This window comes from Podarcis liolepis, assembly GCF_965112155.1.
Source record: "Podarcis liolepis genome assembly, chromosome: 6".
NCBI lineage: Eukaryota > Metazoa > Chordata > Lepidosauria > Squamata > Lacertidae > Podarcis > Podarcis liolepis.
In genome coordinates this window covers 92,780,961-92,793,085 of record NC_139559.1, presented here as the reverse complement: position 1 = coordinate 92,793,085, position 12,125 = coordinate 92,780,961, and the positions used below count along the sequence as shown (strand labels likewise).

Here is a 12,125-nt window from a genome sequence, read left to right as displayed (position 1 = left end):
TTTTGTGGTCGTGCCCACAGGTCCAAAGGGGTTGGGGCTATTCTAGATCCACATTCAAGCCACTTAGGGCAATGGTCAGGCCCAATGGATTTGAGCTCCAACCCCCCACATAACCCCCAACATGAACCAAAGGTACCTCAGAGCCTGCCCCCGGGGTATTCCATGGCAGACCCGGGGTTTGTGTGGACAAAGTTCCGAGAAGACAGAACATTTCAACAGTGGCGTAGCGTGGGTTGTCAGCACCCGGGGCAAGACAAGTAATTTGCGCCCCCTAACCCGTGGATTTGCGCCCCCTAACCCTAACCCCCAGATGTTGCGCCCGGTGCGGCCGGCCCCCCCTGCACCCCCCACGCTACGCCACTGCATTTCAAAACCACCTCAGTAGAAAATGGAAGAGACCACCCATGCTTTTGAGGCGGAAGCAAGGCCAGTGAAATATACCTCCTTTTTATTCCTCAGCGCTTCCTCCCACTCGCTCTTGGAAACGTTTGTCTTTGGCCTCAGCCAAAAGTCCAGGTTGCGAAGGTAGTTCATGATCGGCAGGCGTCCAGGAAAGTACTGGTGTAAAGAAGAAGAAAAATGCAGACAGGAAACAGGAAGGATAAGTAACAGAAGCCAACTAATGTCTACTTGTGGCAGGTGAAAACGAAAGGGGTGGCCACAGACCATGACGCTCCAGGGGCGAAAAGTGTATAAATACCAATCATGTGGTAGTGCAGAATAAATAGTATGGGGGAGAGAATTCAATTCTTGTGACGTCTTCTTTTTCATGGACAAAAAAAATTGGATCAAACTTCCTCTGTCCGCAGGTACAGAATTATATGCACAGGTACAGAGGAGGAGTGGATTATTCATGTACAGTGGTACCTTGGGTTAAATACTTAGTTCGTTCCAGAGGTCCATTCTTAACCTGAAACTGTTCTTATCCTGAAGCACCACTTTAGCTAATGGGGCCTCCTGCTGCCAGAGCACGATTTCTGTTCTCATCCTGAAGCAAAGTTCTTAACCTGAAGCACTATTTCTGGGTTAGCAGAGTCTGTAACCTGAAGCGTATGTAACCCGAGGTACCACTGTACAGTGGTACCTCTGGATATGAATAGGATCCATTCCGGAGCCCTGTTCGCATCCTGAAGCAAACGCAACCCACGTCCGCACCTCTGTGCATGCGCGGGTCACGAATCGCCGCTTCCGCGCATGCGCGTGACATCCTTTTAACCGTCTGCACATGCACGAGCGGCAAAACCTGGAAGTAACGCGTTCCGTTACTTCTGGGTCGCCGCAGAGCGCAACCCGAAAGCGCTCAGCCTGAAGCAACTTCAATTGTTGTTTGCTTCAAGACGGCAATTCCTCTCAGAGGAAGTCTCTATAAGGAAAAAGGTAAAGGTAAAAGACCCCTGGATGGTTAAGTCCAGTCAAGGCGACTGTGGGGTTGCGGCACTTATTTTGTTTTGAGGCCGAGGGAGCCGGCGTTTGTCCACAGACAGCTTTCCGGATCATGTGGTCAGCATGACTTAAATTGCTTCTGGCAGAACAGGACACTGTGAGGGAAGCCAGAGGGCACGGAAACGCCGTTTACCTTCCCACTGCAGCGATACCTACTTATATACTTGCGCTGGCATGCTTTTGAACTGCTAGACTGGCGGATTTAAACTGCTGACCTTCTGATCAGCCAGCCCAAGAGGCTCAGTGGTTTAAACCACAGCTCCCCTGCGTCTCTATAGCTTTGCACTGAGAGTCAGGTCAATGCACAAGGGGACTGAAATGAATATATGAAGCGAAGCAAGATCCTTAGCGGTCCTTTGCTTTTCCTGTTGTCATTCCCCCAACATCCCTCCTGCACTGACTTCACTTCGCACCCTCCCGTGTTCATTTGGGGTGCGTGTGGGGGAAGCACCTGAAGGAGGTTTCTAAGTTCGTTAGGATGGACACTGACTGTTCTTTCAAAAGCCTACGCTCCAGAGAGCAAATCTAGTTTGGATCAATGGGAGGTGTGGTCATGCCTAATTCAGGAATTGACCAGAGCTTTGCCAGGTGTTAAAAAGGAATCTCCCCAACAGTCGTCAGGAGTCCTCAGGCTCCATCCGCCTCCACATTATTTTCTCAGGCACGCAATCTTGGGTTGGGGCAACTGGCTAAAATGTTTTAAAATATTTTAAGCGGTTCTAATTTTGTTTCTTGATGGTTATTTTAATTTGGGTATACAGTGGTACCTCGGGTGAAGTACTTAATTCGTTCCGGAGGTCCGTTCTTAACCTGAAACTGTTCTTAACCTGAGGTACCACTTTAGCTAATGGGGCCTCCTGCGACCGAATTGCGATTTCTGTTCTCATCCTGAAGCAAAGTTCTTAACCTGAAGCACTATTTCTGGGTTAGTGGAGTCTGTAACCTGAAGCGTATGTAACCTGAGGTATCACTGTAAGTGTTTATTACAGTGGTACCTCGGGTTACAGACGCTTCAGGTTACAGACTCCGCTAACCCAGGAATAGTACCTCGGGTTAAGAACTTTGCTTCAGGATGAGAACAGAAATCGTGCTCCGGCGGCGCGGCGGCAGCGGGAGGCCCCATTAACTAAAGTGGTACCTCAGGTTAAGAACAGTTTCAGGTTACGAATGGACCTCCAGAACGAATTAAGTTCTTAACCCGAGGTACCACTATTCTGTTATTACTGTTGTTGTTGTTGTTAATGGTTTCAATTGGTTTGTTTGTTGCTCGCAGAGGATATTTTGTTTTTTACTGTTTGATGCTTTGTTGTGCTTTTATACATGTTGTAAGCCGCCCAGAGTGGCTGGGGAACGGGCAGGATATAAATTTTGAAAATATTATTATTATTATTATTATTATTATTATTATTATTATTATTATTATTATTATTAAATGCAGACCAAACAGCAGCGGTGCATTGGGAGATGGGAAATAGAGTTGTTGTGACATCCTCCCAAAAGTGGGGGTGCTGTTTTCAGTGGGGGGGGGGGAGGGGGAAGATACAGAAGTCGGAGGAGCACTGGGTTGGCGGCATCTGCGCCTGCAGTTTCTGCCAGCCCAGAGCTCCCTTGACCTCGCTGTGGTGCCGCCACTGGTACTCCAACCCCTCACTCACTCACTGCTGCTGCTATCAATCTAGTGGCTTTGCATCCTTCTGTATGTCCATCTTCATGGTGAAGGAGCCCCAGGCTGTTTGCAGCTGCTATTTACTCCCAGCAGTGGCGTAGCGTGGGGGGTGCAGGGGGGGCCGGCCGCACCGGGCGCAACATCTGGGGGTTAGGGTTAGGGGGCGCAAATCCACGGGTTAGGGGGCGCAAATTACTTGCCTTGCCCCGGGTGCTGACAACCCACGCTACGCCACTGACTCCCAGTGTCAGATATTGCAGAGGTCCAGCTACTGAGCCCTGCCGGTCACAGCAGAGGTGATAAGACAATTTGACTCCACAAGTCAAAATCTTTCCAGCCCTGGGGATCTGGGGACCCCAGAGAGCTCATCCTGCACCACAGCCTATGGAATCCTAGAATCCTAGAATGGTAGAGTTGGGAGGACCCCAAGGGTCATCTAGTCTAACCCCCTGCAAAGGGGGAATCTCAACTAAAGCATCCATGATGGACAGCCATCCCACCTCTGCTTAAAAGTCTCCAAGGAAGGAGAGTCCACCATCTCTCCAGGCAGGGGTACAGGAAAGGGGGGATGGGGGCAGGTACCATCCCCTTTTCTGAATATAATATTTTATTAGGTTTTAACAATAAAAGGTTTAGAAAAATAGTAAAAGCAAAAAAGATACAAAATTATAAAATACAAAGATACAGACATTAAACACAAAAAAGAAATAGAAAAAACACATATAATAAAAAAGACAAAAATTCCCTCTTTCTCAATTTCTCCTCTTTAGTTAACTTATTTTCCTGACTTCCTCACGTCTCCCACTTTTGTATCCCTTTTAAAAGTTGGTTCAGCAAATTCATGTCCTATTAATCTGTCTATTATTAATCCAATCTTACATTTTACCTTGTTGCTAGAACCCCTGCAATTCATTTCAATGTCCTCAACATTCAAAAATTTTACAATATTTCTGCAAATAATTTTTAAATTTCCTCCAATCTTCTTCCACCGACTCTTCTCCCTGGTCTCGGATTCTGCCAGTCATGGGGGCAGGTACCATCATGGAAGGGGGTGACAAATTATCAAGGAACAATTACTGCCCTACTAGGGCAGTTCATATATTATTATTTTTTAAATGCCTGTTCCAAAGGTCCTATCTTACTACACTAGGGATTATAGCGCTACATATGAAATTTCATGCATATCAGTTAATATCTTGACCTTCCTCCACGAAAACAGCTGTTTACTTGGCCGTTTTCCTACGTCGTGAAAGCTGAAATTTCAACAAAGCACGTGCCTTTGCTAGACTCTTTTTGGGCACCTGCTAAAAGCACCCTTCTTTAGGCAAGCATACCTAGACGCTTAGGAAGTTGAATTTTAATCTTAACATTTTAGCTTTTGTATGTTTTAAAGCAGGGTTGTTAATTTTTCTTGATTTTACTGCTGTGGTGTTTTTTTTTGTTTTGTTTTGGTAAACCACTTTGCAGGTTTTTTAAAATAAATTTTATTAAATAAATAAACAATAAATATAAATAAAATAACACAAGCCAAAACACAATCCATCCTGTAGATTTAAGTATCTGTCCATAGTCGCCTACTTGTTATCAGAGGCTCAGAGTCCAGATTCCTTTGTAAGAAAATAGGAAATAACGTAAAACCATTTTTGCAGGCAAAAAAATAATAATCCATGTTTGTGAGGGGGGGTGACAAAAAATGTCCCGCATCGGGTACCACCTGACCTTCCTATGCCTCTGTCTCAAGGGGAGACCCTTCCAATGAGAATAGTCCCAGTATCTGCTGCAACTTTTTACCAGTGGCAAGGACGCAGGTGGTGCTGTGCGTTAAACCACAGAGCCTAGGACTTGCCGATCAGAAGGCTGGCAGTTCGAATCCCTGTGACGGGGTGAGCTCCCATTGTTTGGTCCCTGCTCCTGCCCACCTAGCAGTTCGAAAGCACGTCAAAGTGCAAGTAGATAAATAGGTACCACTCTGGCGGGAAGGTAAACGGCGTTTCCGTGCGCTGCTCTGGTTTTGCCAGAAGCAGCTTAGTCATGCTGGCCACATGACCCGGAAGCTGTACGCCGGCTCCCTCGGCCAATAAAGCGAGATGAGCGCCGCAACCCCAGAGTCGGTCACGACTGGACCTAATGGTCAGGGGTCCCTTTACCTTTACCTATTACCAATGGAAGCTACAAACCTATCCTTGGGTTTTCCCTTCTGCCTGCCTGCTGATCGCTCTGCTCCAAGTCCTTCCTCCCTGTCCAACTGTTGGAAGCTGGAATTCCTCAAACATGGTGCGGCAGAAGGCATGGAGCTGCTCTCTGTTTGCATCCAGCTACCCCTCTGCTTTCCTTTGGGCGATGTGGGAATTCCTTGTCCGAATTCATCTTAGCCACTGCAAATACCGGGAGATCCTTTTGTTCATTCTGTATCCTTAGATGCTGCAATAAGCAAACAAGCCGGCCCCTGCGGGCCAACGGCCAAGATCCAAATCTTGGTCGTAACTCCAAAATAGTCTCCAAGGAGCACGCAAAGCTACTTTGACAATAAGTCAACTCAAATCCGATTAGCATCAGCACTTTAAAACCACAAGCACTCCAGGGAGAGGGAGCCAAAGAGCTACATACGTTCAAAGAGGCGATGGGGGGGGGGGGGAGAGAGAGATTGGGGGGGCATGTCACAGGAAGGCAGACAGACAAGTGGGAAATTGACAGGTTGAACAGGGGAGGAGAGGAGGGGAGGGAAGGAACCAGGAAAATTGATTGGGAGGATGAATAAAAGGATATTAAGAACCCTCTGTTGCTATTCATGAAAGCTCTGCAGATATACCTGCTCTGCTACCCAGTCATGGGGTACAACTTGCTCTAAACGGGAGAGCAGCCATTAACTTCCAATACAGTAGGTTTAGGGACACGGGTGGCGCTGTGGTTTAAACCACAGAGCCTAGGACTTGCCGATCAGAAGGTCGGCAGTTCGAATCCCCGTGACGGGGTGAGCTCCCGTTGCTCGGTCCCTGCTCCTGCCAACCTAGCAGTTCGAAAGCACGTCAAAGTGCAAGTAGATAAGTAGGTACCGCTCCGGCGGGAAGGTAAACAGCGTTTCCATGCTCTGCTCTGGTTCGCCAGAAGCAGCTTAGTCTTGCTGGCCACATGACCCGGAAGCTGTACGCTGGCTCCCTCGGCCAATAAAGTGAGATGAGCGCCGCAACCCCAGAGTCGTCCGTGACTGGACCTAATGATCAGGGGTCCCTTTACCTTTACAGTGGGTTTAAAAACCAACCAACCTAGGGAAATACTCATTTTCCCTTGATTTCTACCTTTCCTAAGTAGTCTGTAGGAAGAATAGGAGGATCAAGCACTTGCCCTGGGGCTACAGCGCTGCTTCCATTCATGCAAAGTTGCCCCATGCAGAATCAGACTGAAGTGGGGCCAGATGTGGGCAGCAGCTGTCTTTGGGTCTCAGGCTCAGCTCTCCCCCACCCTGCTACCCAAATGTCTTTTGAAGCAGTGATGTTGGGGCCTGAAACTAGGATCTTATAGATGCAAAGCTATGGGTCCTCCAGAGCTTTAGATTTTTCAAGCGTGTACAGTGGCTGGGTGCATCGGGGCAGGTGGGAGAGAGAAACACGACTATTGGATGAGAGAAAATCCAAGAGCAATAATTAGTTTAATAGTTGGATCCTAGTAAGACTGCTCCATCTTGTGGCCAGATCTTGCATCGGGCACAAAACTGTTGCTTTTATCCCTGTTGCGCTTTTCCGGAAGGGTAGCTAAAGAGCCTGTTACTAAATAAATAAATATCTATTTATTTTGCAATTTATATGACCCAACAATTTCATGGTTGGCACGTCCCCACTAAATATGAGTTTACTTGGCGGCGTGCATGACTATTTGGTATGAACCTTTTACAGATAGGTAGCCGTGTTGGTCTGCCATAGTCAAAATAAAAAAATTCCTTCCAGTAGCACCTTAAAGACCAACTAAGTTAGTTCTTGGTATGAGCTTTCGTGTGCATGCACACTTCTTCAGATAGGTATGAACCTTGTATTCCACAATGGAATTTATTTTACGCCATTCTTTTTTTTTTAAAAGCTTCCTAAGATTATTACGGTTGCTATTTTATTCTCTCGCAATTTTATTCTTCCTATATTTATGGCTGTTTTCAAGTATGGAGAGGGGGAATCTACAGAATTGGCATGTGGCTGCAATCAGCCCTTTGGGACTTCCTTCTTCTCTGTTAGGACCACTTACTTTTAAGGAAAGGGCTGGTGCCATAATGTTTTTATGGTAACAATCTGTACGTGATCTTTTATAGGTAGTGTGCGTTCATGTGTGTGTGTAAATCCATGCAATAATCTTGTAGCACTTTATTGTCTACAAGATCTGTTTGCTGCATAAACCTTGGTAGACTCCAGCTTTCCTTGTCAGAAGAGCAAAGTTGATATAAATCCACAGCTGGCAGGTGCACAGGGGAATTTTCATTCTAGGGCCAAAAAACCCCTTAATTTAAGACAGGGAATGCAGAATCTGTTACCTTCCAATTGTCGATGGATTTCAGACACCAGCCAGAACAGTCAATGGTTGGGAGTGATGGGGAAGGAAGTCTAGCAATATGCGGAGAGCGCGAGAGAGCGCCACAGGTTCGCCATCCCTTGCTTAAGGTAAGACTTAACAGTCTTACAACTTCCCCCATCCACTAAAAAGTGCCGAAGTCGTACACTAAGGCACCTGCTTGCACCTTCCACACAACATAAGTGTTAAGTTGTGGGTGAACATATCAGACGACACAACGATTCTTCAAAGAGCTCTTGTTTATTCACAGGCCAGAACAGAACTGAACTGAAGGCTTCAGCCAGCCTGCTTATATAGAGCTCCAGTACAACGCAACTGTAACAACTTTCTGTAACTATCTGTCAGGGAACTGACATTGGAGCGAGAGGCGAAGGGGAGGCTCCCAGATGATGCTGGCAAAGGACCCAGCAGCAGGGGGAGAAACAGCTCAGTAGAGGGGGAAGCAAATCAGCGCAACACCAGGGATAAAGGGAGGCAGACGGGGGAATTGGAGAGAGGGCTCCAGGACTCTTCACTGGACATCAGTGAGGAGAGCACAGGTCCTCCGCTACCCACGCCCTCCCTGCGCAGAAGACTCCCGCGCAGTGAGAGGAGGAGGAGACTGGGTGTCAAACAACTTTTATGTTGGAAGAGGTTCAAGAAACGCCCACTGACGGATTCTGCCAGCGACTGAGGCAGCCACGATGAAAAAGGGCTGTGCAGTCAGAAAGGTTTAATAAGGAAAATTAGCCCAGAAAGGAACCAGTTTACGCACGAGTAACTCATACCCACTACGCTATCCAATCACTGAACGTCACTTTCAATCCCTTATTTGCATATGTGGACCTGAGTGAGAACTATCTACAGTATCCCCCTGCTGGCCCAGGGTGAGAACTTCAGTAAATAACAATAAGCAGCAAACTGTGCTGCGGCCTCACATATTGCGAACACCTGCAACTTTGCTTCCATGCCCTCCCTTCCATTTTTCAGCCTCTGTCCCCTTACTCTGCAGATGGTGGGAGGAGAGGGACACACTGATGCTCAGGGAACTACAGAGGCCCCTTGTTTCCATTCCTGCTTTTATTTAGAATCATAGAATCATAGAGTTGGAAGAGACCACAAGGGCCATCGAGTCCAACCCCCTGCCAAGCAGGAAACACCATCAGAGCACTCCTGACATATGGTTGTCAAGCCTCTGCTTAAAGACCTCCAAAGTAGGAGACTCCACCACACCCCTTGGCAGCAAATTCCACTGTCGAACAGCTCTTACTGTCAGGAAGTTCTTCCTAATGTTTAGGTGGAATCTTCTTTCTTGTAGTTTGGATCCATTGCTCCATGTCCGCTTCTCTGGAGCAGCAGAAAACGACCTTTCTCCCTCCTCTATGTGACGTCCTTTTATATATTTGAACATGGCTATCATATCACCCCTTAACCTCCTCTTCTCCAGGCTAAACATGCCCAGCTCCCTTAGCCGTTCCTCATAAGGCATCGTTTCCAGGCCTTTGACCATTTTGGTTGCCCTCCTCTGGACACGTTCCAGTTTGTCAGTGTCCTTCTTGAATTGTGGTGCCCAGAACTGGACACAGTACTCCAGGTGAGGTCTGACCAGAGCAGAATACAGTGGCACTATTACTTCCCTTGATCTAGATGCTATACTCCTATTGATGCAGCCCAGAATTGCATTAACTTTTTGGGTTAGAGAGAATGGCAGTCATTTGTAGCGATGGTGTGCACAGGGGAAGAACAGACACACAGATAACTTGATAGATGTAAATTCTTTTTCTGCACCTATTTTTCCTCCCAACACCACCTGTCTCTTAAGGCATCCCAGCCCCATCCTTTCCCATCTTCATTCCCTTGGCAGCAGCATCCTTCCTTCTCTCAACATGTACGCCACAGTTTCTGTAAGAGACTACTTAGGCTGGCGACAGGCATTTAACTTCTGGGACAAGGCTCCAGCCAGCCAAAGCCTTGCCAGCAATTCCCCTCCTCTCCCCATTTTGCTTCGTAACCAGAAAAGAGGCATGCGGTGTGCTATTTGGCCTCGCGTGATTTATGGTTTCAGCTCTGAAACCTCACAACTTCAGACACAGGCGACGTATTGCCACCAAATTGCAGAGAGGGAGACCGCTGCAATATCCCAGAAATATCTGATAGAAGATATTTCCCTTCCCTTCCGGAGGGAAGGAGAGAATGAGATCACATTTCGGGTTGGCAAAAAACAGGGACGCAAACATTGCGAAAGGTGTGGCTTTAACTCATTTTTTTCCACTATCTCCCCTGTGGTGTTTGGACCGCTTATCCCCCTCTGCAGCTAGATTCTCTGTCTCAAGTCTTAAGATTATTATTGCCTTATTTAAATCAATCAATAAATGATTTGACTTTGTGCTTCTGCCGCCTGAGGCAGGTGCTTCACCCTGCCTCATTGGTGGGCCGGTTCTGGCTAGAATGTCAAAATACTCATATAACACAGGCACAAAGAGAGAGAGGGAAAGAGACAGACAAACTCACTCAGAACAAAAGGGCATGCAGTCTGCAACATTCATATGCAAAGGTCAAACAGAAACGATATGTATCTGAGCTATAACTTAAGAGCTTTGAAAATAGATGTCACAGACTGTACCCTCTTGCGCTTTATGGCCTTTCGATACCAGGGTTTAAAAGATTTATTGCAGCAAAAGAAACAAAACCAAAAAGTGCCTTTCAGAAGCCACGTTAACTCTTCTGTGGCTTTGTTATTACGACACTCCTGTCACAACCAGAGCAACCCCCTGTGTGATAATCTCAATGGAAGAAGCTTCGGTGGCAAAGAGGGTAACTGAGAGACTGTAAAGAAGTTTGGGTAACGTGACAAGACTGAAGGCCAGGGAAGAAAATGTACAGTGGTGCCCCGCAAGACGAAATTAATTCGTTCCGCAATTTTTGCCGTCTAGTGAATTTTTCGTCTTGCGAAGCACGGTTTAAACGGTTTAACAAAGTCGCAAGACGTTTTCGTCTTGCGAAGCAAGCCCATAGGGGAATTTGTCTTGCGAGGCAAATCGCGAACGAAAAAACCTTTCGTCTAGCGAGTTTTTTGTCTTGCGAGGCATTCGTCTTGCGGGGCACCACTGTATAGCAGAAACTCTACTCTCTAAATGGTGAAGCCCACGGAATACAAGGTCTAGAAGCCTTTTTCTTTTTAAAAAGGAATGGAGCTAAAGTTTTCAAAACTCCAGATTCTGTGCTATAAAACAAAGCTGATACGATTCTCTCCATGTTTGGAACCACGGAGATGGAACAATCATGACTACAAACAAACAAATGGGATCTGCATCAAAATGTTGCAGCGCATCTTGTTCCCAGTTCAGGCCTCCTGAAGGGGGAGTTTCAGGAAAGGGGACGGGTTAAAGAACTCACAGCTATATGTTGCTCCCCCTGCTGTGCTGTAACGTGCTAGAAGTTTGCCAGCCCTAAATCTGAAGATGTTATAGCTGTAAAAATATTGTATAGCAAGCAGTTCTGTGGACAGGCAAGGAATTTCCCTTGCCTTAATCCCACCCTCAAAATATTCCTTACAAATTCTCAGAGGCATGAGGAAATCGCTTCATCTTACCCCCACTTTCCGTTTTCTGTTGTGGTTTTGTTTTCAACACATCCCATGACTCTGATTTCCCTCAACCACAGACTTGATTGGTAAGACTCACCTAATCTGGCTTAAGACCTTTCTCGCCCCTCTCCCTCGCTTCCCCTCTGTAGGTTCAACCGCCACCGACATATTCTGCAAACTCGCAGGTCAAAGGCCACAGCCCCCTCAGAAAGACTTTACAAAATAATAATAACTGAGAAGTTATTGTTTTTGTCTTATGAGAAAAGAGGACACTTGACATGTGACTTTTAAGAATGAAAGAAACCCAGAACAAGATTAGTTGCTCTCACATATCATTTAAAAACAAAGCCACTACCGAGATAACAGGGAGCAAGTCTGTATATATGCAGAAGCTAAGATTCATGAGGAAGGGGGAGGAGAGGCAGGAAAAGAATTCATCAGAGCTCACCCTGACCAATACAGCCACATACTGCTTCATTGCGGAGAGTTGCTCTTTCTCAAGGAAATCGTATCGTGTTGCCTCTCTCCTTAGAGTGTAAAGCACTGCCGATTCCACGTCAGCCATGTACAATTTTCTCCTGTGGCAGAGAGAGAGAGAGAGAGAGAGAGAGAGAGAGAGCTGAACATGGCAGCTACATTCGTACCTTGGAAGTTGAACGTAATCCGTTCCAGAAGTTGTTTGACTTCCAAAGCATTCAAAAACCAAAGCACAGCTTCCGATTGGCTGCAGGAAGTTCCTGCAGCCAATCAGAAGCTGCGGAAACCCCGTCGGGTGTTCCAAAAGAACATACAAAAACCGGAACAGTCACTTCCGGGCTTCGATCGTTCGGGAGCCAAAACATTTGAGAACTAAGCTGTTTGAGAACCAAGGTACATAACTTACACAGGAAGCATCAACTT

At 46.7% G+C, this 12,125-nt stretch overlaps 2 protein-coding genes across 2 annotated transcripts in view; one reads left to right on the top strand and one right to left on the bottom strand.

Annotated features, from left to right (window-relative positions):
- The window catches only part of LOC310708593 (podocin-like), a 671,219-nt gene that overhangs the window by 192,719 nt on the left and 466,375 nt on the right, over nt 1-12,125 (top strand). The gene's annotated exons all lie outside the window — the stretch shown is intronic.
- QSOX1 (quiescin sulfhydryl oxidase 1) overlaps nt 1-12,125 on the bottom strand; it is an 84,417-nt gene that overhangs the window by 12,506 nt on the left and 59,786 nt on the right. Inside the window, exons 8-9 of the mRNA XM_083507120.1 lie at nt 11,674-11,803; nt 442-558 (exon numbers count right to left, since the gene is read on the bottom strand). Coding sequence (XP_083363246.1) covers nt 442-558; nt 11,674-11,803 — 247 coding nt within the window. The remainder of the gene's footprint in view (nt 1-441; nt 559-11,673; nt 11,804-12,125) is intronic.